The 26,594-nt window shown below is 38.4% G+C and overlaps 2 protein-coding genes across 11 annotated transcripts in view; one reads left to right on the top strand and one right to left on the bottom strand.

The window, feature by feature from the left end:
* Positions 1 to 1,282: 1,282 nt before the first annotated feature.
* On the bottom strand, positions 1,283 to 21,797 carry ARSK (arylsulfatase family member K). Of its 6 annotated transcripts, none has more exons than XM_064736647.1 (10): positions 21,492 to 21,797; positions 17,384 to 17,513; positions 15,311 to 15,470; positions 12,481 to 12,763; positions 8,877 to 9,048; positions 6,768 to 6,992; positions 4,799 to 5,023; positions 4,457 to 4,717; positions 2,097 to 2,217; positions 1,283 to 1,785 (listed from the first exon to the last, which is right to left on the bottom strand). In XM_064736647.1, exons 1-9 carry the CDS (start codon positions 21,627 to 21,629, stop codon positions 2,141 to 2,143), a joined length of 1,671 nt encoding a protein of 556 aa, XP_064592717.1. In that variant the 5' UTR covers positions 21,630 to 21,797; the 3' UTR covers positions 1,283 to 1,785; positions 2,097 to 2,140. The 6 variants fall into 6 exon arrangements, 5 of the variants coding, with proteins under 5 accessions (XP_064592717.1, XP_064592720.1, XP_064592721.1 ...); XM_064736650.1 differs by lacking the exon at positions 21,492 to 21,797 and adding an exon at positions 20,449 to 20,557; XM_064736651.1 differs by lacking the exon at positions 21,492 to 21,797 and adding an exon at positions 18,474 to 18,492.
* A 112-nt stretch (positions 21,798 to 21,909) lies between these two features.
* The window catches only part of SKIC3 (SKI3 subunit of superkiller complex), a 50,922-nt gene continuing 46,237 nt past the window's right edge, over positions 21,910 to 26,594 (top strand). The window contains exons 1-5 of one of the 5 annotated variants that reach the window (XM_064735256.1): positions 21,910 to 21,933; positions 23,092 to 23,186; positions 23,721 to 23,864; positions 24,908 to 24,999; positions 25,619 to 25,694. In XM_064735256.1, coding sequence (XP_064591326.1) covers positions 23,097 to 23,186; positions 23,721 to 23,864; positions 24,908 to 24,999; positions 25,619 to 25,694 — 402 coding nt within the window. In that variant the 5' untranslated portion in view covers positions 21,910 to 21,933; positions 23,092 to 23,096. Of the gene's footprint in view, positions 21,934 to 22,004; positions 23,187 to 23,720; positions 23,865 to 24,907; positions 25,000 to 25,618; positions 25,695 to 26,594 lie in introns of those variants that run through there. The other 4 variants (XM_064735255.1, XM_064735258.1, XM_064735253.1 and 1 more) reach the window with 4 other exon arrangements.

Raw genomic sequence — 26,594 nt, 5'->3', positions numbered from 1 at the left:
TTTGCTATTAATTATTGTGAAAGAAGAATAATTTCTAGGAGTATTTCCAGAAATTCCTTTTTTCTAGGCTTTTAAGTAGCACTCCAGATATATAATCTGGTTAAGAGACCAAGTTTTTATGCATTTGTGTGGAGAATAATCCTTTCCCAATATGTATTTGTGTAACTAACACAAACTTTTCTTCAGACCTTTTTGAAGAACCCTGCCAATCACTACTAGAAATGTGATAAGCATGATGGGTGCATCTACTTGATGAATGCCACTGGGAGAGGATGTCAGTAGTTCACTAATTTGTAATTAGAGTTACTCAGCAATTCATAATAGAAGAGGCAACTTGGAGGAATTTACTTAGATTTTCTTCATAATCACCTGGTGTTGCCTGAACATAATCTTCATAATCTTTACAGCATAATTTCCTGTGAATTCACGTATCTATGACATGATATTTTAAGACTTAGGATTCTAACTACTTCTCATAACTATATCTTATTCACAGTTTGTATGAAATAGAAGAAAAATATTTTATATATCAGCCTCTGATCAATCTTTACTGCAGAGTTTGTCAAAAAATCTTGCATTTTACAGATGAATTCCTTGGTTTACAACAAAGGGCAATATTGTCTATAAGCATGGCACATACACACCAATTCTGCACCATGAGCAGGTGGTGTTTATACTGTAAATGGCTCAGGATGCTCAGATAATGGCAAAGGGGATATTTGCACTTTTCTGGTAATTTTTATTATTATTATTACATAAATTAAAATTTATAATTCTGAAGAAAAGAATGGCTGTTTGTTGTGAATAAATTCTTTAGCCATCTTATACACGCTGTTACTCTTTACATTTCATTAAATCTCAGAGCTTCTCTAGGTTTCCAGTAAGGAGTTGCTCTAAAAACAATAAGAGTATATATATATATAGATTTACTGTTTACAAGGAATTGTGTAAAAATACCAGCTTTCCATGGCTCAAAGCATCAGTGGAATTTGCAGTATTATATAAGCCTAAAGATCTAAGGATAGTTTGATCTGTAAGATTAAAGATGTTTTATGGAGAGGTTTATTGCTTCCAATTTTAATTTTATCCTTCTAATCATTGCAGCTTCAGTAAGAGAGAGGAATTAAAGGTAATGTGACTTCACAAAAGCTGAAACAAGTACCTATGTTTAGCAAAAGCTATAATACAGCATTTGACAGCAAAGTACTTCAGAAAGATAACATGTATCTTTCACTTTAATAAAACAGAAGAGGAAAAAAGAGTGAAAAACCAGTTTGAAAGATGACACTGCTATCCTGGTTTTCTAAACTTGTTTAAATTAACAATATGCTTTATTCTTGTTGCTAATGGCTTATAGCACAACCGTGAGGATAAGCTTTGACACACTTCCTCACATTTCAAAGGCTTATTCTTAGCAATGCCTGAGCAATCTGAAACCACAATGATAATGTGCATTTTCTTTATGGGCTCACAGGTTATGAAATTATACTATTATGAAAGGGCCAGATAACCCTGGAGGGGCAAAAAATGATTGAAACCATGGTGCCATAGTCAGGACTTAGGTTACTCAGCCCTTTTCCCATGCCCTGGCTTCCTGGGGGCAATGGGGCCCATCTGACAAAGCAGGGAAAAAGAATCTTTGGTCAGAGACTTGCCAGACTCATCAAGAGGGCTTTACTTTAGATTTGTTGAGGAAGGGTGTCTGTCCACTCCAATCCAGCCATTCAAATATCAACACCTTTAATCAATCCCCATCATCAACATCTTCTATAGCATCAACATCTCCTATAAAAGAAAATCACTTTCAATATTTTTGCAAGTGTTAAGTTTGAAAATAGTACTCAAGAAGACACAGATTTAGGAACCTGTATTCCTTTACAGTGTCTACAACTAGAAATCCCTGCTAAGAGTCTAAAAGAAGACCAAGAAAATAAAAGCACAAGGAAAAAATTCTAGTCTTGCTTCTAAAGAAACTTCATGGAAAACTGGTAGAACCAAGTAAGATAGTAAAAAAATTACAGAGAACACAATAGTACACAAAGGAAATTCTGTTTTTCTGAATTATTTTATACCTTCTATTAATCTAAGTTACTTACACTTTTTCCTGAAATAAAGGCATCCAATTATTTTTTAATCTTTTCTAGTCCTTTTTATCTATCATCACCATTTTCCAGCTCTGACTCCCATTGTCACAAACATTCATAAAGTTCTGGTCTCCTGGAAAACACAAATCTTTCTAATTATTCCTCAAGACTAACAGATACTAGAACTCTCCTAAATACCACACTAGCAAGTGCAGCCTTCTAATAATTTCTCTTTCATCTTTCTACTTTGTGTTTTTGGAGGATACCTATTCCATATTACAATCAGACTGCAAATACGTGACCCAGCAGAAGAATGATTTTACCTGGTCTCCTGAACAACAAGCTCTGCTCTGTGAGCTGGCCCATTCCTGGAGTTTCCTGAATTTTCAAGAAGCCTGTCCCCATGCACTGGGCTTCTCTGGACAGTCTGTGGCACAAGATGTGGTTGCAAGATTTTTTACCTATTTGTTCCTCCATTTCAGAGAGTATCACAAATGGCACTTTTGTAAACCTAACATCAGTGAGTCTTAAAAGCTCATCTTTTCAAGGAAAGCACTGTTCACAGAACTGACAAAATACAATTTTCCCTACATTTTAAACATTCATTCATTAAAAAGCACACACACAAAACACATCCAGTTCACCATAATTTTATTTTACTCCATTTTGGACAATGTACTGCATTCTGTCCAGACCTCTGTAAAGTGAGAAAATTTCGCTGTTCTTTTTTCTCTGGAACAAATTTTCATATGGATATAAATACTTCTTCTAATTATGCAGCCCATTTATTTTGTTTAAGTAATTTCAACTGTACCTGAACTTATTTTAATAAGAATTATAATGGCATGTGCTACAGAGTTTCAAGATTTTTTAACTCTGTGTGGGAAGTTGCTCACAAAATGAGTGTGGAGCCATCAGAAAATATGTCACATTTTAATGTTTATTTTCACTGGCTTACTGCTACTACTGAGCATTTAATAACAGTTTCCAGGAAACATTATGTATGAAGTATAATGTCATTCTGAACTGGTATACAGCAGCAATGATGGTGACCAAGAATTAGCAAACTTAAGCACCTCTGTAAATACATATTCCCATAAGTGGAAGAGTTGCTACCTAAATCTTACCTTTTTCCAAAACTACTTTCTTTTTGTCAGGTCACTGGAAAAATGGGAAACAGTATTTTTCTGTTAACTCTTCCTGCAAGCTTCAATTGTGTCTCCACTGTGTACATTTTAGGTTTCAATTCTCTGCTCGCTGATGTGCATTAAAGGATTTACTTGCAGAATCTAACTGCATTAAAACAGTTTTTTATTTTATGTTATACAAATCACACTGTCATTTTTCAGAGAACTGTTCTGTTCATAGGCTTGGCAAGAAGGGTTTTTCTTTTTAATTTATGATGATGAGCAGAGAGGAGCAAGAAATTAGCAGGCAGACCTTGCAAAGGTAGGGAGTCAGTCACATATATAGTTAAGTACTTGCATGAACCTCATCTATGTTCAGACCTGTACTGGTTACCAACTTTTTGATGAAGTCTATTCAATCTAGACTTACAATACACACAGGAAATTCCACTATAACTTGTACTTTACTTCACTAAGTTTTATAATCCTTGCTTTTCCTTATAAATAGAAGTTCTTATTGAGTTTGAATGCTTAATACTCAGGACTTTTGCAATTAGCTAAATATTACCTACACACAATTAGTATTTGCACACCATCCTTTCTATATACACTTACTTGCACCTACAGAATAATAACATCTAAAACTCTAGTTTTAGAGTGCTGGCTAGTTATATAAAGTGCTCCTTGCTGTCACAGACATATTTTATGAAAAACCCTTTTGCCAAGATTTTTTCTCCTGAGAAGCCTCAGAGGAAAAGAAACTAATAATTATCTGCTGCTGTGGAATGCAACAGGTGCATCATCTTTGATTGGTCTGATGTGGCTGCTTTTAATTAATGGCCAATCACAGTCCAGATGTCTTGGACTCTCTGGTCAGTCACAAGATTTTATTATCATTCCATTCCTTTCCTTCCTTTCAAGCCTTCTGATTAAATCCTTTCTTCTATTCTTTTAGTATAGTTTTAATATATAATTTTCTTTTAATATAATATATATCCTAAAATAATAAATCAGCCTTCTGAAACATGAAGTCAAGATTCTCATCTCTTCCCTCATCCTGGGACCTCTGTGAACACCATCATACTTGGCTTTCCAACACAAAGCAGTAATGGTTCAGTTATCTTTACTTTCAAGAGGTTATATAAGAAAATAATTATATAATTTGAAATACAGCATAATATTACAAATGCATTATGTTTTTATCCTCATTCATATGAAATCCCCAGGTTGTCTGTATCTACTTACCAAGCCATTTGTCAATTGCATTCTCATACTTTTTTTGGTCCTTTAACCAGTCTTGATGCCACCTAAGGTTTGCAATAACACTTGAGTAATTTTGACCCAAACTTTGTTTCCAACTGATAAACTGTTGCTTGTTGTACTCATGAACAGAAGAAGAAACCTTTGGATAGTTTACTATAGAGCGAAGTATTTTGTCCAAAGAATGTACAGTTACTGAGAATTTTATGGCAAGATTTGTAAGCTCATCTGGATCAGCAGTAAGGTCTGCAACAAACAAAAGTCAGTTAAGATTCAATTTGCACTAAAGTTAATTAACGAGTCAGTCAAGATATAAAAGCAGCATACCAAAGAGTTGGGGCAGTACTGAAGAGCCATCCGAGTACGTGATGTATTTCCACTTGCCAGTTCTCAGCATATACACAGAGGAATTCACATTGCACCCATGGAACTCACTCAGCACCCACGAGGGTCGAGGTCCTCTGGGTGACACCTCACTCTCAGCCTTTTCACGTAGCAGCGGTATAAGAGAATATCCACTGAGGTTCTGTGGCACAGGAATTCTTGCTATATCTAAGGAAAGGTAGACAAAACCAAAATGTTACTGCAGTTTTCAGTTTTAAAAAACTCTAACACAATGCAACCAGTGTCTGAATGTTGATAATAAAATGTGGTCTCCTAATTATTATCCCAAAATACACAATAAAAAATACCTTAAGGAATTTCCCAAGGCAAGCTGCCCAGCATCTTGATCAAATTATCATCTGTGTATAACTTAAACTTTTAACAGAGGTTTGTGAAAATTATCACAATAGTCTCCTTTGACAGTTGGTGCTGTTTTATTCCTTAATCACATTTGCAAACATTTCTCCTTTGCTCTGACTATATCAGGCAGAAGAAAAAGAATAATACAGCATGAAAGGGCCCTACAAGCTCCACACCCAACATGTTGTAGCTGTTTATTACTTGAACAATAATAATGCTACGCTCATCTGTAGCATTCTTTATTCATGAATAATGAAATATAATGAAATGCTTCATAAAAGGTGGCCTTTATTATCACCTATAACTGGTGGGGACACTTGCTTCTCTGGCAGGACTGGAGATAAAGATGATATTTGAGGCGGTATAATCATAGTGCATGTACTGAAAACACCAGATAACTCCACAGCATACCAGATGGCCACTAGGAGATGCTGTAATATCCATAAGCTCTGCAGCATCAACTTATACTACAAGTTTCTCTAGCTCCCAAAGATCAGGTTAAAAGACTGCAAGTCTTTTAACAGAGAATCCCAAGCATGTCCTAAAAAACCATGTATGATAGTACTGCTATTTTTAATCACCCCACTACACATTGTTTATAGTAATTCAAAATTCAAAACTTTCCATTTCACAGACCACCATGGTAGTATTTAGTCCGTTCTGTGTTGAGTGGTGATAATCTGTGCATATAAACTGCTCAAAGGTGACTCTTTCCTTCATCAGCACACATTTTCCTTTTTGTCCTCTGCCCAGCCAGCATCTAACAAAGTACTAGGAAGACCCACAACGTGTAAACCCAGCAAGCAGCTCTTGATCATGCATAGGCAAAAAAAATTTTGAACAAATACACACTACATTCCAACAAACGAAAAAGGCATATGGGCTCTTCTCTCATCCTAAATCAGTAACACTATTACTTGCAGTAACTGGATTTTAATTTAAAATTTAAATTTAAAAGTAATTTCAGTTTAGTTCTTTTTATTTTATTTTCTGTCCAATACTGAGTATTTTCATATCTCATAAGGTAAGAATGGATATGCATTATCACATCTTTATACGTGTGCCCAGATAATTTTTACATTTCCTATACAAACCTTTCATCACACTTCTTCCACATGACCCTTCATAAAAGACATTCCTTTACTAAGTTAATGAACCTGTCTTCCTCCTTTCAAGTTTAATCTCATCTCTGGATGCATTTACACTGTATTTCTACAGTAAACTGTTGAGTGTGAAGGCTAGCAAGGATTATTCATACCCAAAATGGGCTTTGTTCCTTTTTTTACTAACAAATAATCCTATATATAATCAGTCAATGTAATTATGTGGAAGACAGTTACAGTAATAAGGAAGATAATCAGTTTCTTTATTTTTTCCTCCATTTTTTACTTTTTCTGTTAAGTCCATATATATGGTCCACAGATAAATTATCTCCTGTAGTGTTTCTGTGTTATGCCTCAAAGTCTAGACATCATTCTGACTATTATGATACAAATGCAGAATAGTAATGGTAAGGGGAAAAAAAATTGTCACCTGGAATTATTTAACTTACCAAGCATAGTAGGATAGATATCCACAAGAGATACTACGTTTGGTATTTGTTGCTGTTCTCTTAAACCTGGTCCCATAACTAAAAGAGGAATGTGGGAACTTCCCTCATACATGCTCATTTTATAAAACTGACGGTGTTCCATAGCAAGTTCTCCATGATCTGCAGTGAATATAACAATTGTTTTTCCAAGAAGCCCAGTATCTCGCAGAGCTGAAATAATCTCTCCTGCAACATCAAAAAGATACTGAAAAGGATACATTCAAAATATTTCTTCCAAGGTCTGTACCTGCAAAGCAGCATGCAAATTTCAAGGAATTCTCCTAATCCAGTGGAGGAAACTCCTCTTTTGTTGCACATATATTTGTGCAATGAAAAGAGAACATATACTCCTCTATTTTTGTACGTACATTTGTGCAACAAAGACAGGGCCAAGATCAATGAAGATGGTAGTTAAGCAAAGCACTTAGGCATCTTAAATATTAAAATTTTAGGATGACTCATGCCTAAACATACTAGTTAAAAGATGTTATAAAATTACAACAGCAGCGCAGTTACTTTGCAATCTCTTATTTCCTAAACCTGTAAGGCTTCCATTGTTTCATTCATAAAATGAGGAGGAGCAATTCTGTGTCTTTTAATTCACTTTGCCAATCTAATACGGTGTCCTGGTTTAGGTCATATGCCTAAAAGATTAGCTTATTTGGTCATTAATTTCATATTAGGATGCAAACAAATTCTTGTTCATTCATGGTCACTTTTCAAATCAAAAAATAAAATGCTGTAAATTAAGACCGACTTGCATTGTAAAATTTTTTATCTGTACACCTTCCTGCAATGTCTGAAGAATTCTAAATGTACAATTAATTATTTCTTCACAACTTTCAATAATGTGCTTTTAAGGGACATTCCAAATGTAACTTTATTCTTCAGCCAATGTGTAACAGTTGTTATCCAGTGTACACATTTGAAATCAGCTTCTAAGGAAAACAACTTATGCCCTAAAATTTATCTTTTCTTCCACCTCAGCTTTTACAGTCCCCTTCACCAAAGTGTTTCCATTATTTCAGTTAACACTTAATTAAAGAGATTTAGTTTCTCTTGTACATAGGTATCCTGGGTACAGAGGAAAAGAAGGGTGAATTTCCAGCACTATTTAATAACATTACCACCTATGTCATGGAGGGGGCATGGTTTTCAGCAGGAGACACTTAGGTGTGTTGTAGGCGATTAGTCTAACCTCCGTGCTGGAAACACGTGAACTGCTCCCTTAACTGTTGCTAAAATCAAGGGAGGCTGTAACTGTTTCTGAAACTCTGACAAGCTGTAACTATTCCTGGAGCAGCAGGAAGATGCTGCTGCCACCACTGCTGCTAGTGCTTCCGCCACTGCTGCCACGGTCAAGGCTAGCATTTACAGAACCCTTTATTTGGATTAATTAGGTCTCCAGGCTTTGTTTTGTCCCTGTTTTCCATTGTTTCCTCCAGGCTGGAGAAAGGATAATAAATTGCAGAAATTATTTTGCCTCATTGCTTCCATTTTTCAGAGCTGCATGGTCCAGTGTGGAGGGGATGGAGATGACAGGTGCCATCTTGCCTTTGTCTGGGAAAACCACACTACGTACTCTCTTTGGGGGGTGTTTTTGCTTTTTTGATGGTGAACACTCTTCCTCTTGGTGGAGCACACTCTTTTTGCGTCCTCTTTTATCTATACTGTCTTTATTACAAGTTTTTTGGTAAAACTGTTGTTCCCACTTCTGGTCTCTCCTAGTATTTCCTATGCTGGGAACGGAATGGAGGAGGAGGGGCAGCTTGCATGGGGTATTTTTCTCATTGGGTTTTAAACCAGAGCAATGGGTCATGCCATATTTTGCTGCAGTCAATGGCTTTCTACAGAGCTTCGAACTGCTGGCTGTGATTACTTTTCAGAGTGCTCCCAACTCACCTAAAAAGGTATCCTCTCATTTATCATATAGATTGAATTAGCAACTTGCACAACTTACTCCCAGATGTTTTGTTTTCTATTTTTTTCCTCCAAAGATCAGCCCTATCAGCACTTTCTTTAAAAAAAATCAGAACTAGAAAACCCACTGTGTAATAAAACATTACCTACCCAGCATGGCATCTGTCTCTGCACACATAGCATAATAAAATGCTCTAATATTTCTGACTTCTTCCTTTGTAAACTCTCCTGTGCAATTCTTGGTGTATGATGAGTAATAGTCTACAGGATGCATCTCTGAAAGAGAAGACCACTTGGGTATTTTAATAGCTTCATAATTTACCTAAGAAATAAAGAGGAAATTAACATTACTTTAGCAACTGAATTAAACAAGTTTTTTAACACAGATTTAATTTTTAAAAGTATAGCATAAATTCACAGTTCTCAATTTATGGCCGAGGAAACAGTAGCTGCTTATTTGTTACACCATGCAGCTACCTCCTCCATACCTCACCACAGTTCCACAGGTAAATTGTTGCCTATGAAAATCAACTAGAAACTAAGGCTAGGAGCCACAAATATGTTCTTCACCAACTGCTGTATATTTTTAAGAGACATATCACAGAACACTCTTCTAGAGTAGGTACAGAATACCAGCAGAGAGTCTTTATAACTGTAGAATAAGTATAAACCTATGGATCTAAAAGATTGGATGTTATGTGGGACTACAGAATAACATGGAAAACCATGTAGTCTGGGAAAGCCTCCAGGACAGTGATGACAAGTCTTGGCAATTTAATAAAAAGAACTCACTACATTAATCCAATTTTCTAGAACCTTCTACATGCTTCTACATATGTCAATCCATTTAGTTATAAAGAAATGTAACATCAGTGTGAAGCCAAAATGCCAATCTATTTGTATATTCAAACTATGTGTAGTCACAGATATTGTCTGCTTCAGTACTGGCTTTAGAGTTGTGAAATTTGACATACACATTTAGCCTTGGCTGTCATACTTGTAAATATTCTCTTAAATAAAAGAGAACTTGAGGCAATTTCCTCTTGTACTTTCACTTGTTACTTGGAGGAAAAGCCAGCCAGCTAAACAATTTGATATATCTGCAAGAGTTCTACTACCCACAGAAGTAAAACCTGGCTTTGTAACAGTCAAATAGATACAACAAAATGTAAGTTTCCTTAGGATCTATAGAAAACACACTGCTAGAAAAAATCATTAAGATAAAATAATAATGCTTCAGTCATTTTTTTACTGCTCAAGGTCCTTGGCTACATTTTGGAGTTACATTGTGGACTTTCCAAATGGTATTTATTAGCTGCTTAAGAGAGCAAAAAGTGTTCCTTTCTATCCATGACTCTTTTCTACAGGACTTCAGTCTAGTTTTAAATATTCACAAAGCCACAATCCCTTTGTCTGTCTATGGTAATGTCCTGGGTTACCCAAAATGTTACTGTATTCCATATCTATCTGTGCCATAAGATTGTTACTGTGTCTTTAAGACCTGAAGCATGGCTGGAACCAGAACTGCAGGGCAGCTGGGAAATGCCAGTCCCTTTAAAAGATCAAGAAACCCAAGGCGACTTCCTCTTCTGCTGAAGGAGGAGACTCCACTTCAGAGGGGCCTGATATGGGTGAGTTTCTGGGCTTCCAGCGGTAGCAACTTGGAAGAACTGCATTTAGTGAACAGAAACTGTATTCCCAGTGATCTTTGCAAACTCCATAGGCAGTGAAGCTTGATCAGGGGGTGATCAAGCCCATCAGTGTCCAGAGACCAGTTTCCCCTGCTCCCTTCCCAAGCACACCAGCAGATCAGAAGGCACCAGCACCAACACCAGTAGAATCCAGCTGGTGCAAGAGGAAGCAGCAAACAGCGGTGCTGACCCCATATGTGCCAGAACTTGCCATCTGCCACTAGACCTTCATAATCTCCAACCTTCCCAAGGAGGGTTTGCTGCCATCCATCCCCTTTGTCTCTTGGAGTGCATGGTGGCAGGTGCCACCTTGGAAAGAGCCTGACACCATTTTCCCTTTGCCCCCTGCAGACAGTCAGCAGTGGGGGGCTATCAGATTAGAAGGGAGCTGCGCCCCACCAGTTTGGGATCTCTTTGTTCCTGTGGAGCTCTTGGGATTCAGCAAGTTTGTATCTAGTGATTATTCACTGCTATTTTTTGCATGTTGCTGTTTCACTTGCTAGTAAACTTATGTTTTCACTTGTATCTATTGGTTCCTTATTGGTGGAAAGGGATTGGTTGAAACTAAGGGGAGGAACTCATTTCAGAATGTCTACCTCTTTGAATTGTCTTAAACCAAGACACACATAATTCACAACTAGAAAAGAAGCCACATGCCCTGAAAAATGACAACTTGTGTGAAACACAGGGGACCATCTGGTTGACAACACAATGTTTCACAGACATATGTGTTGATACTCTGTTCTGTATTACAGCCCAAATAAACAGGACATTTAATTCAGTTATTCACATATGTGATCAAACTTCTTCATGAGATTGCCTCTGTGATTTTAAAAGACTGTTTCTTCCATGACCAAAAAAGAGCTACATTGCAGAAGAACTGGCCAATGGTCAGTAAATGGTAATATGTGGCACAAGGCAGTATGTATACACAGTGGTGGGAAGGAGCCCAGCAAACTGTGCAGTTAAGGTACTCTGACTGGATAAAAGATGGCAAAAATTTGTCAAAGATGTTATAACTGTTTGTGACTCAAAAAAAGCACCTATGCTTCCCAAGATACATCTAACCTAGCAATCAGCACCCAGAAAGTTTTCCTTAATAACTAAGCCAGATCTCACTTTTTGTAATTGAAAGGGCTTTTTTCCCAAGTTCTTCCTCCCCCCACAAACTTCTCACCATTTCCAGAAGAACCTACACTCTCACTATCATGAAAAAAAATTCACATCTCTCAACCTTCATTTGTAAATCCTTTTTTCTAAGTATTTGTATTTTTGGTACACCTAGATAAAGATGTTTAGCAGTTCTGTTGTGAAAAAGGCCACAAGTTACATAAATTGCATACGGAGGGGTTTTTTGAAGTATAAAGTCTTATCAACCTAATTCTAATTCTGCAGCTGCAGCGAATATTAATGCCTTTCTGCAATTAAATCTATTGTAGTAAATTTGTATTTTATGGCAGTTAATGTCAACTGGAAACTATACAAGACTGAAAAAAGTATCTCTTCTTTGGAATGGAGTGCTATATTATAGTTTTACACATACAGACATAAGGACACTCTTGTGCTGGAAAACATACAGTAGCACAGAAGAAGTTAACAGAAAAGGAAGACTTCTGTTGTGTCTTATGTTGCTTTATGTTCTAGGTCCATACTGCAGAAAAAGTCAATCTTTCAGTGCAAAACTCAGACAAAATTATTATATATAGCATCATTTCTAACAAGCAAAATACAGAATGTTCATAACATTAAGCTTCAGACCATTACCAAAATTAATTTACAGCTAAGAAGAGCAACAATCTCATTTTTCTTGATGTGTTTCTAGCTATTGAACTCTGTACTTATCGATTCAATGACTACTGCTAACAAACCTTTTCCCACAACAGAGAGAAATTTGTCACTTCTATTTTCTTAGCCTTTAATCAGGAATCTAATATCTCATTCAAGTATGTTCTTACTGTGTAGTGATATATCAAAACTCGGTCTATCTTAAAAAATCAGGAATAAAATATTGTATTAAAATACAGTTATTAATAAATTAGTATTTAAATTTTATATTCACATACCTTTTCAAGCCAATAGGGAGATGTTAAAAATGTAGAGGATCCAAAACTTTCTCCTGCATAGGGTGATGGATATGGGTGTGGTAAATTTAGTCCCAAGTAAAGAATAAATGGTTGAGTAAAGTTAACAGCTTCTTCCTTTATCCAATTTACTGCTTTATCAGTATTCTGCCAATCTTTTTCCATTACTCTAAACTGCTTCCTATGGCCTGTAAGTTTCACCATGGGTCTTCCTTCTTGTCGGAGCAGGAAGTTAACATCCCTAGTCCAAGCTTCCACACGGTTACTGAAAATACATACACAAGTCACACACTCAACAGAAAATGTTTTCTTCACTTTTTCTCCAAGCAAAAAGCATTATGAATTCCTGAAGAACTTCCCCTATACTTTCAGTTGCAATCTATTTGCAATAGCTGCAAAAAGGAGAATTGTTATTCAATTGAGCAATAATGATTGTGCATCTATTTTATAATCAGACCTTCAGCCTTTTTATGTCTGCTTCTGAATCTTTTTTCTTATTTATTACCCATTTATGTCAGAATGGCTCTTGTCACATCTACAAAATAATACTTAGAAATACCATTCCATCTTGTGGACCTCTCTCCGCTTTTTGGCATAGATTCACACACTATTTATTTGTAAACTGGGCCAGAGATTTTTATGTGAAAGAGTATAGTGGGAAATAACTTTACTGGTGAGGCTGCCTTTAGAAACAACATTCTGGATGTGGCTTGTACTATTAATTAAACACACTTTAGACAAAAATCTGTAAGAATTATTTCTCTTGTATAAATCCTATCAAACAATAATAGAAAAGAGAGTAAAGAAAACAAGAAGGAGGGGAAAATAGCAACATTTTAATGACAAAATATTTTTGAACATATTTTCTAACGTCATGGCGATTGTTGTCTCTCTAAAACTCTGAGCTGCAAATGTCCTTGTTTCTTTGCTAGAGTGAATGATGGTGGACATTGGTAAGAGGCAGACTACCTAAGACCTTGACTAATCTTCATCTTGTTCATGGCAACTTCAATATAACCAAGAAATTACAAAGGAAGGTATAAAACTGCTCAAAGATTGATCACATCGAAACACAGCATTATTACTGTTTAAAGAGCATCTAACTAGTTTTATCCCCAAAGGAATTTTACCAATGCACTTTAACTTCTAGAAAAGCTATCTGTAACAATTTTTTTATTGTTTTAACTTCTTGTTTAGGCTAACACTCTCAACCTACACAGGCTTAAATAAATTACTTAGAATAATATAGGGTATCTGGTTTACAGAGAAAGCAGGTTTCATAAACATTAAAATGAAATTATGATAAAGGAGTGTGTGGGTGTGTCTAATTGTACCTAATGTCATAATACTGACTTATACAGAAAAAAACAATACTACGTAGGCCATGGGCCAATCTGATTATCCAGCCAGATAAGGAGATCCAGTGAGATCCAGATAAGATCCAGTGAGATTAGGATCAATTTTAAAAAACCAAATCCCCTCATAACTAAAAAGGAAGCATTAAATAACTCTAACCTGTTTGTCATTAAAGAAAAAGCTTCTCTTTATTATTATTTTAACAATGGACATTATTATTAGTCAGTGAGACAGAGCATGTCCATAAAAACAACACAGAATGAAGATTCCCCAGCAGCCCATGGAGAAGATGGTGAGGAAGGCTGTACCCCTGCAGTCCATGGAACAGATGTCCACTTGCTGCCTATGAAGTACCCCACACCAAAGCAAATGGATATCCAAAGAAGGCTGTGATCCTGTGGAAAGCCTGCACTGGCCTTCCAGCACGACCTGTGGACCTGCAGGGAAAGGAATCCAGGCTGAAGCAGGTTTACTGGCAGGACATGTCACCCCCTAGGGAGACCCACACTGGAGCAGTTTGTTCCTGAAGGAGTGAATCCCATGGAAGGAACCCATGCTAGAGCACTTTGTAAAGAACATAAGCCCATGGGAAGGACTCACTTTGGAGAAATCAGTGGGAGAGGGACCGCACACTGAAGCAGAAGAAGGTAAGGAGTTCTCCCCTAATGAAGAGTGAGTGGCAGAGACAATGTGTCATGAACTGACCACAGTCCTCACTCCCAAACCCCTGTGAGTAGACATAGTAGAGAATTTGGAAGTTAAGCTTGGGTAGAAGGGTGGTGGAAAGGTGTTTTAAGATTTGAGTTTACTTCTCATTGCCTTACTCTGGCTTCTAATTAGCAATGAAAGAAATTAATTTTCCTAAGTTAAGTCTGTTTTGTTGTGTACCTGAGTGATGTCTCTCAGTCCTTATCTTCATCGAGTCGTTGTTTTTTCTCCTTCCTGCTCACTGGAGGAGGTGGAGTCACAGAACAGTTTGTTCTATCATGGTGGCCCTGGTGTGTCCATCTGAGGTCAACCCACCACAACAACACAAGTCTTTGAACACTTACGGCCTTCAAAAAAACCCCTCAAAACCTCTGATATTTTGTGACAGTAGGCTTAAGATTTAATTATTATAGATATGGGGTTTCATTCTGCTTTTCCTACACTGTTAGTATTACCAGGAAGTCAGGAAGTCACATTAAGGCAAGGCAAAAACAGTTTACGAGTTTCACTTAGGGAGCAATAATACCAGTGTTAGAAAATAACCATTCATGTTGGGCAAACCAGCAGCTGCAAGAGATAGACTTGCTTCTCCATGAAGTTGCAAGACAGATCTCTGCCAAGCACCCAACACAATTTCTTTTAAGTTAAAGCTACTATCATTTCACCTGGAGACTGAAACCACGCGACAGCACACTACATGATTTGCTCACTGCTGCCCATTTCACAGCAGGAGAATCTACCTGATTACCTTACTGAATGATGTCCAGAAGTAAAGTCCAATTTCCCAAACTTCTGCGTATGGTAGCCATGCTTCTCCATGAGATCCATCCATGTTACATAATCTGGATCTAGACCTTTGAAGTTATTCCAAGATTCTGTTATATGAGTGAAAAGACCACTCCACATAGCTGGGGAAAAAAAATTATGAGTGATTAGTACTCCCCACCTGTAAGGTTGGGAAGGGATTCATCTTGTCATTATTACAGAGGTAAAAAGTCCAAACTATGATACAATAGAACAAGGAATACAAAGTATTACTCTTACAAATCTTATTTCATAATCAACACAAGTATCAAAATTTACTCGAATAATCTCCAGAATTGCAGAAGAATGTCCCGTCTTTCCAGGTACTATGCAATCATTAGATCAAGCTGTAACTAGATCAGAAAATATTCTTCTTGATTTCTGAAAGAATCTGGTAGCACAGATCCTGATTAAACAATCCTGTATTTACATGTGTTTCAGAATGTTAGTTACCCTTATAACAGTTAAATTTAATGCAAGTTTAAAGTTAAGTACATTTGTGGAGAGAATTAAAATACAGTATTCTCATAAATACAATATGCCCTCAATTTTATTCTTTTTAGGTAATCTACTTCACTACCACTTGCAGAAACAAAGTGAGAATATTAAAGAAGATACCAAGAAGAAAGGCAAACAAGGCAAGAGTTGCAAAGGAACTACGAGGGAAGATTTTAAAAGTGAATTCTTATTTCTTTGCAGCTTATAAAGAATTGTTCACTCTTTCCAGTGCTAATTCAGAGTTAAAGGTAGTTCCAAAATAGAACTAAGTCACTTCACAAGCAATATAAATATCCTGTAAGCAAAGTGCATCAACGCCATATGGCAATACGGGTCCTTTCCCCACCCCAAAGCCCTCCTTCCCACTATATCTCTTCTGGTATCATCCCTGACACCTCCACAATAGATGTACCCTCAGCTCCTTGCAGGTATCCAAGCTCCTGGCTATGCAAAAGATATCCTGCTGGTTCAGAGCCCCACATATGAGCACAGTAGTCACAGCTACCTATAACACTACACAAGTGATGAGTTTAATTCCCTATGCACTTTCTTTCTCACAGGAGTACTAACCTGCCATTTACACAAACTTCTTAAAATTAAATAACATTAAATATTGGTCTTAGCAATAAAAAATGGCTGAAAGACTCAAGCATCAAGAAAAGGAAAGGAAGGCTGACTGCTTGTTCATGTAACATCACTTAAAATGTGACCATGAGAAAAAGAAATGGGGACTAGGTAATCAATAAAGAGAATATTAAAAATGTAACACTATATATGACTGTCTTCGTCTGCTGCTTCTTTCAGTGTATGCTTTGAGAGGAAGGGGGACCTTTCTATAGCTAGATCAAGGAGTATTTAGATTTTACACAGATTAAGCAGAGTCTTTGCAACAATTGAAAAAGGTAGAAATGTTTTAAGATGTAATCTTTGATTAACGAATGTAGTTTTCTTCTATCTTCCTAGCAAATTCTGCAAGTGCGAAATTGAACACAGAACAAGAATTGCATTAAGTAAAGAAAAACATGGCAGTATTCAATTAAAGCTACTGAAAGATGCATCGTGTATCTAGAAGACAGTGGAAACTGCTACCACTTTATTCAGCTATTGTTATTTATCATTCTTTGCTGAATACAGGAAAGATATTTATTAACTTTGTACTAGGAAGAGAGAGTAGTTCTGAGCGTAGTTTCAGCACTGCAGCAGAACAAACCAATGATTTATCTACAAATCCTGAAGTTGTTTTAAAATCTGAAGCCTCAGTCCCAAAAAGATTTGGGAGCTTACACTTAATTGAAAAAATGAGAAACAAAAGAAAAAAGGAAGAAACATAAGAAACAGAAGAGATAAACAAATGAAAGAGAAGAATACCATAAGAATTCAAACACAAGATAAAAAAAAAAGGATCTTATTGAAAAACAAAACAAATCCCTCCCCATTAAATAATTTCAAATTTCCCATCATTACCATATATTTCAATTGACATATGCAAGCATTTATCTGGTGTTTTGCTTGGTTTTACCTGCACGTGAAGGACAACAAATTGGAGAATTGGTGTAGGCATTGAGAAAGACAGTGCCACGTCTTTTCATAAAATTTATGGAAGGTAAATCCACAGTCTGATTTCCAGGGAAAAATGTCAAGCGTCCATCCTGCAATGAGACAAAAGCAACAATGCAAATGTTGCAAACTATCGGCCATATTAATTCATATATCTGTTACCGTGGACTGGTGTTGCTCAAATGCTGCCAATTCTATGCAGGTTTGGAAAACAGTGTTGAGAAGCCCTAAGTAGAACAATATAAAAAGGATCACTTTTGAAAAAGTGCAATGGAAATAATAACTGGGCTTCTTTATAGTAAAATTAATTCCACTGCATCACTATACATATTCCAAGCTCCAGTTCTTCAGGGGTAGGGTTGTACCATGACACATTTAATGGGAATAGGTGCAGTGAACAATAAGGCTGGATCCCAATTTAGATGTGTGCACTAGCACATATTTCTGTGAAACCATCATTGACTCCTCATCCTTTCTAAAGGTTTATCCATACTAATTCTCTGTGAACTTATTTGAAACTATGGACTGGAAAAGGGATCAGAAAGCTAAAGAAAGGCTATTCTCACACAGAAATCCCACCCACAATGGTTCCCTTTTGATACTTCCATAATGCTAATTTTGATGGTTTCATAATGCTTATTTCATTTCAATAATCTATTTGTTTAGACAGTTTTTTCAATCAGTAACTGAAAAAAGATTAAACATTTTGAATAGGTAATTTTACAGTAAAATATTATCATCACATGAAACCAGGTTTCATGCATATTTCATGTCACTGTGTTTCATCTGTCACTTTTATTCCCTTCCTTGGTTGAATAAGATGAGCCAACACAGCCCCAGCCTGACTGGCTCTTCAGAGAACAGATAGGCAGCAGTGCATCTGCAGTTTTAACTGCAGAAAAATGTAATTCCCAGCATTTGGTTTCGTGCAAAAATACTCTTGGATAACCCAGCAATGTAGAGAGTCACTTCATTTGGCACCAGTAGAGCTAACTGCAGCATCCCAGCCTCTGAACTCAGCTCATATCAGAACATGCTAAATGAGCAATCACCTAATCTCGTATACTACTACAAATGGCATCTTGATCAAGCACTCAGTAGGACAAACTGGAAATAAAGTTGTAATACACAATAAGAACTTGAACAAAACTTTGGACTGAAAGCGCTCTTTAGAAAGTTGTCCTGCTTCCAGCCAGGATAGGGTTCATTTTGGCAGTAGCCAGGAGGGGACAAGGCTGACATGGAGGTTATTGTGTAACACATGACATTTTCCAGGAACAGGGAAAGAGGTCCTTTCCAGGTCAGAGCAGTGTGGCAGCCAACAGACACTGTCGGGCTCTGCATAGTATAGCAGTGATCATTCAAATGTGAATTGCTCGCCACTCTTGTACATTTTTGTTATTCATGTTATCGCTGTTACTGTTCTAGTAAATTGTTCTAGTTCTGCTGTTTCTAGTAAATTGTTCTGAGCCCAATCCATGACCTTTATCTTTTGTGTCTCCAATTCTCTGCTCCAGCCTGCTGCAGAAGAATGGAAGGGGGACAGAGAAGCGAGCAAGTGGCACATGGTTTGAAGTGATTTCAGTGGGAACACTAAATTAGAGAATACTACTCCTAAACCATGACAAAAGTACTCAGCTGCTGCACAGTCCTGTCAACAACACACTATTAAATTTCTCCAACAAAGTCTTGTTTGAACAGCTGGAGACAAGAGTTTCTTACATTGATACTGTGATACCATATTCAATGGCACAGCAGCAAAATAACTCCTTATTCTTGGTGTCACAGTACACTTAGGGTACTGTAACATGATTGTTGTTTCTACAGATGATAGGGTATTCATTGCAAGTAGTAAGGCTGAGAAGGTGGAAGCTTAACAACTATTTCAGGAAGTCCATCCCCTAAGAACTGTGTAGGATTTCCAGGTTTTGAAATACCTAAGGAAATAAAATTACTTTAACACAAACAAGCACCTTTCATGCAGAAACTTGAGCTGCATTGCAAGCAAAGCCTGTCATCCATCACACAGTAAATTTCAAGTAGCAATTCAGGAGCTGAATTGCCTACTAGCACATTTCAGCAGGAAACCCTCGGAATAGCGCAATGCCTGGTGTGACACAGCAGCAGAAAGCTGGCTGTTCAAGTAAGAGGTCACTGTTCTGCGGGCCAAACACAATCCAGCATCACTGTGAAGAAAATTCTTGTCCCACTTGGCAAAATAGCTGTGATTCGTTCATAGGCAGTGTGACCCACAACAAAGGCAGGCATACTTTCTAATAAAAACCCAGACCTTTTAACAGCTTGCAGGACTTCAGCTTTTTCCCAGAAAAACTGCTAGTTTCAACAGTACCCCATCCTTCCTATTGTCTACTAGTGATGTAATCAAAATGGTTCATCTATTTCTACCGTCATATCAATCTCAGAAAAAAAGCTTACACAACACATTTCTTTTACTCTTCTTTGTATGCACTATGCAAAGATGACACTTTTCAAAAACAGCACCCTGTTCTTAAGTGTTTCCATAAGAATTCCACAAAAATTGTGGGTTTTATCTTTTTCTTTTTTAAGGGTTACCTCATTAATCACTGTAATACGGTTTACAAGAATCTCCCTGCTTAAAGGAGATACATAAAAGTTCACCTAAGGTTTGTCTGCAGCCTCTGCTAACATCTGGATATAAAATGGACATTGACTAACCCTCACGATCTTGAATACTGTAATTTTAACTATTGGTAAATAGACTTCTATTAAAAGGTGAAAATTTGGAGAAAAAACCCACATATTATTTTGGAATATTAAGAGAGACTATTTACTGAAAATAAAACTAACAGAGAATAGAGTCAAAGGAAGGAAAGTCAATAAGGAGCTATTACATAAATAAAAAAGATGCTATTTCTTTGTCTTTGAAATCACAATGAATGTGTTTAAAGACAGGGTTTGAAAAAAGATAATACATGTTTACCAAATATTTAGGAGAAAACCATCCCAAGAAAAACAGGCAGCAGACAAGAAGCAAATTGCTTTTACCTGTGCAGTCAAGGAGGGAAGACCAAGAAGGTTAGGGATCAAACTTCCTCATAGTTAAACAGAAGTGATGAAATGTGAAAGCACCTGGAGCTTAACACCACAGAGCTTATGTTTGATTCTACAAGGTGAGTTCAGGTGAGTTAGAGAAACCAAGGCTCCCTGGAGCAAAACACACCAAAGCATTCTTAGTGTGCTAGTGGGCACAATGAGACAACTGTGAAGACACACGAAGGATTAGTATTTGTGAGTGGGAAAATTTCTTTGTCTGAAGGGTAAACCAAATATATTAATAAATCACTGTGATGAAGCTGCTACATGCCTACTGCTAGAGACACACGCCTGACAAGTTTACTGTGTTGTTATACCTTACAAGAGCCTCAATAAACCAGTACTTGGTACTCAGTAAGTCAGCAATTTCATCTGTGATTCTAGAAATTCGCTGTCCCATTTGTTGTGGAGACTTAACAGCCATAGGACTTACAATGGGAAGGGTAACATGGTTTAGTGACCTTGCTTGCCATTAGGCTTTTCAAGCGAACCGAAGAGCATTGACTGTACACACCAGCCCTGCTCCTGGGATAGCTGCCCGGCCAGGGAGTCCTGCTGGCTCGTCCCCCTCCCGGGCGACAAGCTCTATGACCCCAGACCAAGGGAGCCACCTGCGCAGAGGTTTTCGGCTGCTGGGAAGCCCCTGATGCGAGCAATGCGCACCCTTCTGGGAAGCGGGCCGCGTCTGGGTCGGAACACTGCGGTAAACAGTCGGGGTGCAGCTGTCTCGTCGTACGGCGGGTCCGCTGCTAATGCTGCTGCTGTTGCAGCCCCTGCCCCCGCTGCCGCTGTTGCTGCTGCTGCAGCCCCGCCGAGCCGCGGGCGGCCCGCGCAGTGAAATCGCGCTTGCGCATACCCGTGCCTCTGGCCTAGGTAATGCATCCATAGGGCCGCGGTGTGTCATCCTCGCTAGTTCCGTCCAGGCCACCGCCGAGGATTTCCCCCCCGCCCCGCCCTTACCTGTCAGCGTGTCCTTCCATGCCCCGATCACTCACCAAGGAGTCGCAGGCCACCAACACCACGTTAGATCGGGGCTGGTCCCCGGGGACGGCGGACCGCGGCCTTGCTCCCGCCCCGGCGGCCATGAGGAGCAGCGCCACGCCAGCTAGCCCCAGCGGCCCGCAGTCTCGCATCGTCCCTCCACCGTTGCCTCCAGCTCTCTAACCGAGGAGCAGCAGCTCCGAAAGCAGATTCCGGGGCTCTGGCCACAGCGAAAGATTTGACCCCACGGCGCGCTACCCGCTCACTGCGGCCTACAACTCCCACGATGCCCAGTGCGGCGGCCTGCAATTCCCAGCGTGGCCCGGGAAACGGGAACTACATCTCCCACAGTGCCCCAAAAGAAAATGGCGGCTGCCGCGGCGTGTCACTGCCCCGCGTCGCAGTGCGCATGCGCTCTGGTGGCGGCTGAGGTGGCGGACGCGGCGGCGGCTGCAGGTGCGGCAGCGGCGGGCGGCGGCGCGCCCTGGGGCCGGGCTCGGTCCGCCCTGGGCGCCGGGCTCGGAGCTCGGGGCTCGGCCCGCCGCGGCTTTCCTTGGGTGGGGGGCTGCAGGCGTGGATTGCCTCCCCAGGCGGTTTGCGGTCCCGGAGGCCGGGCTGGGTGGCCTCCCCGGTGCCCAGGTTTGCGCCGCAGGGTGTTTTGCCTGTAGGTGACTGTGCAGCTCAGGCTGGACAGTGCCCGCGGTGGCGTGCGTTTGTGACGGCCGAGGCATCTGTTCCCTCGTAGGAAGCAAATTTATCTCCAGGAGCTGCTGAGCGATTCAAGTCCGACAGATTTCTTTATAGGTTCTGAGGAAATCTTTGAAATTCGATGTCGTCCTATGTCCAGCCATTCCTTTATTTTTGCTTTGCAGCTCCTGCAAAGTTTTTTTGTTCTTCAGCTGGTTGCGTTTTTCATCTTTTTGCGTCCTGGCAGCAGTAGTGTTTCTCAGTCTCATCCTATCTCGGCAGCTTTGACTGTGGTGTTTCTAAAGTTCATTTTGTTGTACAACATACACCAAAACATTGCAAGATTGTGTTAAAAAGCGTCAATGCCTCTTTGCTGTGTTCTTAAATGCTTTTTCTTTTTTGATTCGTGGCAGTTGTCAGAGGCAGAGTCTGCTGTAACTGTGTGTGAAGGGCGGGCCGCGCCGAGGTGTGACAGATAGCCACGGAGCTGCTGTGGAGCGCTCACAGAGAATACCCTGATTCTTAGCAGCCTCTGGAACACATTTCTCGGGCCATAGGTGTCTTAAACACGGTTCACTGCTTAGTTTCTTTTTAAAAAGGATCTGCTATGTGTGGCCTAACTACAGGCTCTCAAAACACCTCTTCCTTAAATTTATCTTAACTTGTACAAAAAGTTTCACTCTTGGATAGCTACTTTGTATCATGTAACTCTTTGGAATAATGAGTGAATTCTGCATTGGAGCTAAGTCGTAGTAGTTTCAACTATGCCATCTTTTTCATTAGTTTCTGGTGCTGTACACATTTTGGCATACTGCACTAAATTTCTCTCTTTAAAATAACCCCTGTGCAGTAAAGGTATAAACATTTTGCATGTGTCAGAATATCTGTTTTTACAAGAACTGATGATATGTCCTTTGTATTTAGCAGCCACGATGTCAAATAAGGAGGTGAAGGCAGCGTTGAAGAGTGCTAGAGATGCAATAAGAAATAAACAGTACAAGGAGGCCTTAAAGCATTGCAAGGTAATTAATTTTATACTTGGAAGGCAAGTTTGGGGCTTTTTGCACATTTTGTTCTTTTTCCCTCACCTCCACAGCTGTATAATTAAGAGTGCAGAGTGTAGAGTACCTTATTGATGTGATAGTTGAGATGGATTTTCAGAATTAACTTAATTGATTGTTTGTGTTAGTTTCCCCCATGTAAACTTTTATTCCCTTTTTTTTTTAATTTGCTGACATGTGGCCATAAGAGTATTAAGTCTAGAATGATAGAGATAAAAATCCATTTCTAATCCGGACCTCCTAGGAGTGCTTTAATTGCTGGGCTACAGCACTAACTCAACATCAGGTGTGAAGCATCCTCTAGTATAAGAAACTGAAGTTACTAATCTCAGCGTCTTCCTTAAAATTATTTAACTCCTAATATTGCCATATAAAATAATTCACCAAACTGTATTGATAAAACTCAGTACATGAATGTGTAAGTTACCTTTCTTTAATCAGATTAATCTTTAATAATTTCTTTAATCATTTTTTACTTAAAATTGTGTGGTTTAGGCAGTCTTGAAGCAAGAAAAAAATAACTACAATGCTTGGGTATTCATTGGCCTGGCAGCTGCTGAGTTAGAGCAGCCTGATCAGGCCAAAGGAGCATACAAGAAGGCTATTGAACTTGAACCAAACCAGTTACTGGCATGGCAGGTATGTGAATATCCAATTTTTGTTTCCCTCAAAAGTATCACTATGGAGTTAAATATAGGAATAAAGCAGAGTTAAGGCTTGTATCTTGTTTTCTTGAGGCCCTTAAGTTCCAGAGAAGCTTTGGAGTAGATGGGGTTTTGTGTTAGTTGTGTGTCCAATGTAAAATCATGGTGAACTTTATTTTCAGTACATCTGAGTTTGTATTTCTTATGTAGACTACACAGCGGTGAGACATGCAAGGGAGAGCACTAATTGAAACAAATACAGTAAATTTGGCCAAAAATTTCTATGCTTGTAGCTCAATAAACATCTGACAGTTCTTCTCTTATGGATAGAAAATGTTTTATCTGATGCTTTCAGCATCAAGTGGATTGTTAATGAATGTTATTGTTACTTGAAATCAAAAAGTTTACATTTAAAACAGCTGTGTGGTGTGTGCATTAGAGCCTATTGCAATGTAGATTTACAACCTACAATTTTGTTATGTATTAATTCATTAAACATAAGGTTTCATATTATATATCTGTTGCTGATATCAACAGTCAATGTTTCTCTAAGATAATAAAGTTCTTAGTATTTTCAATAAAAATGGTATTTTAAAGTATAACTGTTGGGGCTTGAATTCAGTATATGTTGAAATTTCCTCACTTTTGCTATTAGGTTCTGGCTTTCTTGATACAATACTTGGGTGTGTATATATGTTGTTATGTATTTTTCATATTACATATACATATATATATATGGTTATAAGCCCCTGTGAAGTTTTATATTGTCTTTTGTGCAGACCAGATCAAGTAACCGATACAAGTTTCAAAAAATTTTTGTTATTAGTAAAGAAATTGAAGAAAGCTTTTCACTTAAAATAAGTGGATTGAGTAGGCTGTGCAGAATTCTGCACAGTGATTACTGCCTTTACACTTGACCCCATTGAAGGCAATGGAATATTTTTTGTATACAGAACAGGTAGCATTCTCATAAAACATAAGCATTGTCATAAAATCTTGCTTCCTTTACTTTTTTTTGTTGTTTTTTTTTTTCTTAAGGGGTTAGCAAATTTGTATGAGAAACCCAACCAAACAGATGTCAAAGGAGACTTAGCAGATGTGTACCAAAAACTCTTGGAACTTCATGAAAGGTAAAGAATATTGAATGCTATAAATTCAGTCTAAAGATCTCTAGTTCAATGAATGCCATTGGTGGTATAGAGTATAGACTTTGAGTTTTTGAAGCCTTCTCACATCAGTAGTTCAGCCCTTGTGCTAAGGTTTTCTCTGCTTAGGTAAGTTTTCTTTTTCCTGTTCCTTTTGGTAGAGCAAAAACTCTCTTAGCTTACATGTACTTGAGGCTAGTAGTTTATGGAATTCCATGTTATCCTATTCCTGTCCAAACTTGAAGCATTTATCTCTGATAGGTGATTGCCTGCATTAATAAGAAGGCTTATTTTTCACTGCTTTAAGATCACAGAATATGTGTCATGCAATTTGTAGAGGCACAGTTCTAACAAATCTGGCTCAGCTGTCACTGTAGCTGACTGGAGTGCTTGGTTACTTTGAAAACTGATCCAAAAGTCCATAAAAGTTATTTTTTTTTGTTCAGAGCAGCAATGAGTAAAACTTATTGGGCAATTTTTAGTATGTAGTCTAAATATGAGTTTGACAACTGAACTTACTGAAAATTATTTGTCAGAATTTGAAAAGCATTACACTGTTATATAAAAACTTGTCTTGTTTTGGGGGGATTTTCTTCCTTTCTAGTGGTGACAAGCAGAAATGGTGTGATATATGTAACAAGCTTGTGGAACTATACCATCAAGAAAAGAAATATTTAGAGGTAGGTCAAGCACTTTCTTACTTCTAACAATTATTTTCCATTTGATCTAACTACTTTTCATCAGGAAACCCCCATTCTTATGGGCCACAGACCACTTAAGATCTCCTTGTGGACCACAACCAGGAGGAACTGATTTTAACTGTATTTTGTCTTTTCCACTGGGTGAGACTTAGATGCCATCCATTAAACTGACAGAACTGGCAAAGACTATTATTATTGAGAATGAAAGGGCAGAATATCATCCTTCTGTTGTATTTCTAGAAGTGAAAAGTGGTATCAAATGCAGTATGTGTGGGTCAGGTGTCCTTTGCCTGGCTTGGCCAGTGCTGTGTGTCCGATGAGCCTTTCACTGGTGGGTGATCCCTTCCTAGGCTATTACTGAAGCTTCATTCTAGAGCGTAAGGTGGGGTATGTACACAGCCTGAACTTGATTGCATATGTCTTCTGTACTGCATTCCCAACACAATGATAAGGACACAAAAAACCTCTTCAGAGCAACAGAAGCTTTGCAGAAATCATTGTGACTCTAGTCAGTACCGGGAGGTGGAGTTGTCAACAGTCATGTTTCCTGCAATCTCTGTAGTATTGTTACAGAATGTCTATTTTGGAGGTATGCACTTTGCTCTTTCAAAAGGCTGTTTTCTTACCTGGTGGTGCATGATTGTATTCTATGTCATCTTCCCCCCTCTCCTCCAGCAATGGAACATGGAAAATTTTACATAGCACGGAGCATGGGGCTGAAGGCTATCAGTTAACTCCAAAACCTCATTGTATACCAGCTTCTTAAAGTAAATTTAATGCTGATAGTTTAGCATATGAAGGCAGACTTACTCTATATGGAACAAGAACCTGAAGTTAGGCTTAGGTTCCTATTTTTTCTTTCCATTTTTGTTGACTTTT

The sequence above is a fragment of the Zonotrichia leucophrys genome, chromosome Z, assembly GCF_028769735.1.
Source record: "Zonotrichia leucophrys gambelii isolate GWCS_2022_RI chromosome Z, RI_Zleu_2.0, whole genome shotgun sequence".
Taxonomy (NCBI): domain Eukaryota; kingdom Metazoa; phylum Chordata; class Aves; order Passeriformes; family Passerellidae; genus Zonotrichia; species Zonotrichia leucophrys.
Note: the sequence above shows the minus strand (reverse complement) of the source record. Positions and strands in the feature narration are given on the sequence as shown.